The sequence below is a fragment of the Echinops telfairi genome, unplaced genomic scaffold, assembly GCF_000313985.2.
Source record: "Echinops telfairi isolate 266 unplaced genomic scaffold, ASM31398v2 ScPeMD7_2291;HRSCAF=2852, whole genome shotgun sequence".
Taxonomy (NCBI): Eukaryota; Metazoa; Chordata; class Mammalia; order Afrosoricida; family Tenrecidae; genus Echinops; species Echinops telfairi.
In genome coordinates, this window is record NW_022106189.1 from 37,209,841 (window position 1) to 37,211,096 (window position 1,256).

General features: G+C 56.4%; 1 protein-coding gene across 1 annotated transcript in view; it reads right to left on the reverse strand.

The window, feature by feature from the left end:
* TMEM231 (transmembrane protein 231) overlaps window positions 1-1,256 on the reverse strand; it is a 26,609-nt gene that overhangs the window by 19,226 nt on the left and 6,127 nt on the right. Inside the window, exon 2 of the mRNA XM_013005156.2 lies at window positions 1,049-1,218. Within this exon, the coding sequence (XP_012860610.1) occupies window positions 1,049-1,218 (170 nt within the window). The remainder of the gene's footprint in view (window positions 1-1,048; window positions 1,219-1,256) is intronic.

Sequence of the window (1,256 nt, forward strand, 5' to 3'; positions counted from 1 at the left end):
TTTCTGTAAAGACGGCTTTGAAAACCTTATCCAGCAGTTCTACTCTATCCTGTAGGGCCAATTTGCGTCTGTATCTACTCCTCTCGACCACACAGGTTTGGGGATGTACAAGTAGCCCCCAACTGACTGATTAAGGTATTCCAGTTAGGACGAACACGCATTTTCGTGCATTTCAGTTAATAATATGCACTTACTATATAGTATGTGTTACTGCTGTTCTCGTGCCAATCTCAATAAAAACCAAAGATTGGATTTCTAAAATATACTGATAAAGAATGGCGACCATAATGAAATCCTGATAATAATGAAAACAAGGCAAAAATAAATGCGGTACTGTGACTTATGTCAGAACCGATTCTTACAAGCCCCGTCATGGGCACCAATGCCTGTAATCTGGGACTACTTGTACTACATCCCCTGCTGAGGGGAGAGGATGCGGATTCACAGTGGCCCTATGGGGCAGGGTGGAACGGCCCCATAAAGTTCCCAAAGCTGTCATCTTGATAGGAGCGGTGTCTTTCTCTGGCAAAACCGTCGGTGCGTTCCAACTGCTCACCCTTTGGTTAAGCAACCAGGTGCGTTAGCCGCTGCATCCCTTTGCTCAGGCGGTAAGATGCTCCATTTGTTACGGATGGAGCAGCAGCAGGAGACACCAGCCCAGATGGCCAGGCTGGGCCAACAGCACCTTTCTGGGGCTCTCCCTTCACCACGGGCGCCTTCGCTTCCCGCGCTCTCCAGCTGACAATGCCTGGCCTTTCCGCAGCTACAAGGCCGTGAAATGTAACAGCAGCGCCACGACGAGGCCTGGCCGCCGCCACCACCCTGGTTCACAGAGAGAGGATGAGCTCCAGGGATCGAGCGGCCCCAATGGCTTCCTAAGGGTCGGGGATCCACAGCAGAGGCGGAAGGGAACAACAGAAGGGCTTCCCAGGAAAGTCAACCGCAGCCCAGGGCCATCGGCCCGTGCACGCAGCTTCCCGGGGTTCTCCCCATGCCCGTCCCCCATCCCCGTCCCGGTGGGCTGCAGGGCCCGGCGGCGACCACGCACCGAGACGAGCGGTATGCGCAGGTGGTCGCCCTGCAGCCTGTTGAAGGTGGGGAAGGTGCTCCAGGCTAGGAAGCCTCCGCGCTCCGGTCCCAGCAGGGCCACGAGCAGCACCTGGTGCTGGAAGCGCACGGTCGGCTGCTCCTCGTAGCTGCTCCGCTTCAGCCAAAACCCTGCAGGACAGAAGGCGGGCGGAGGTCAGCCGGCCGCC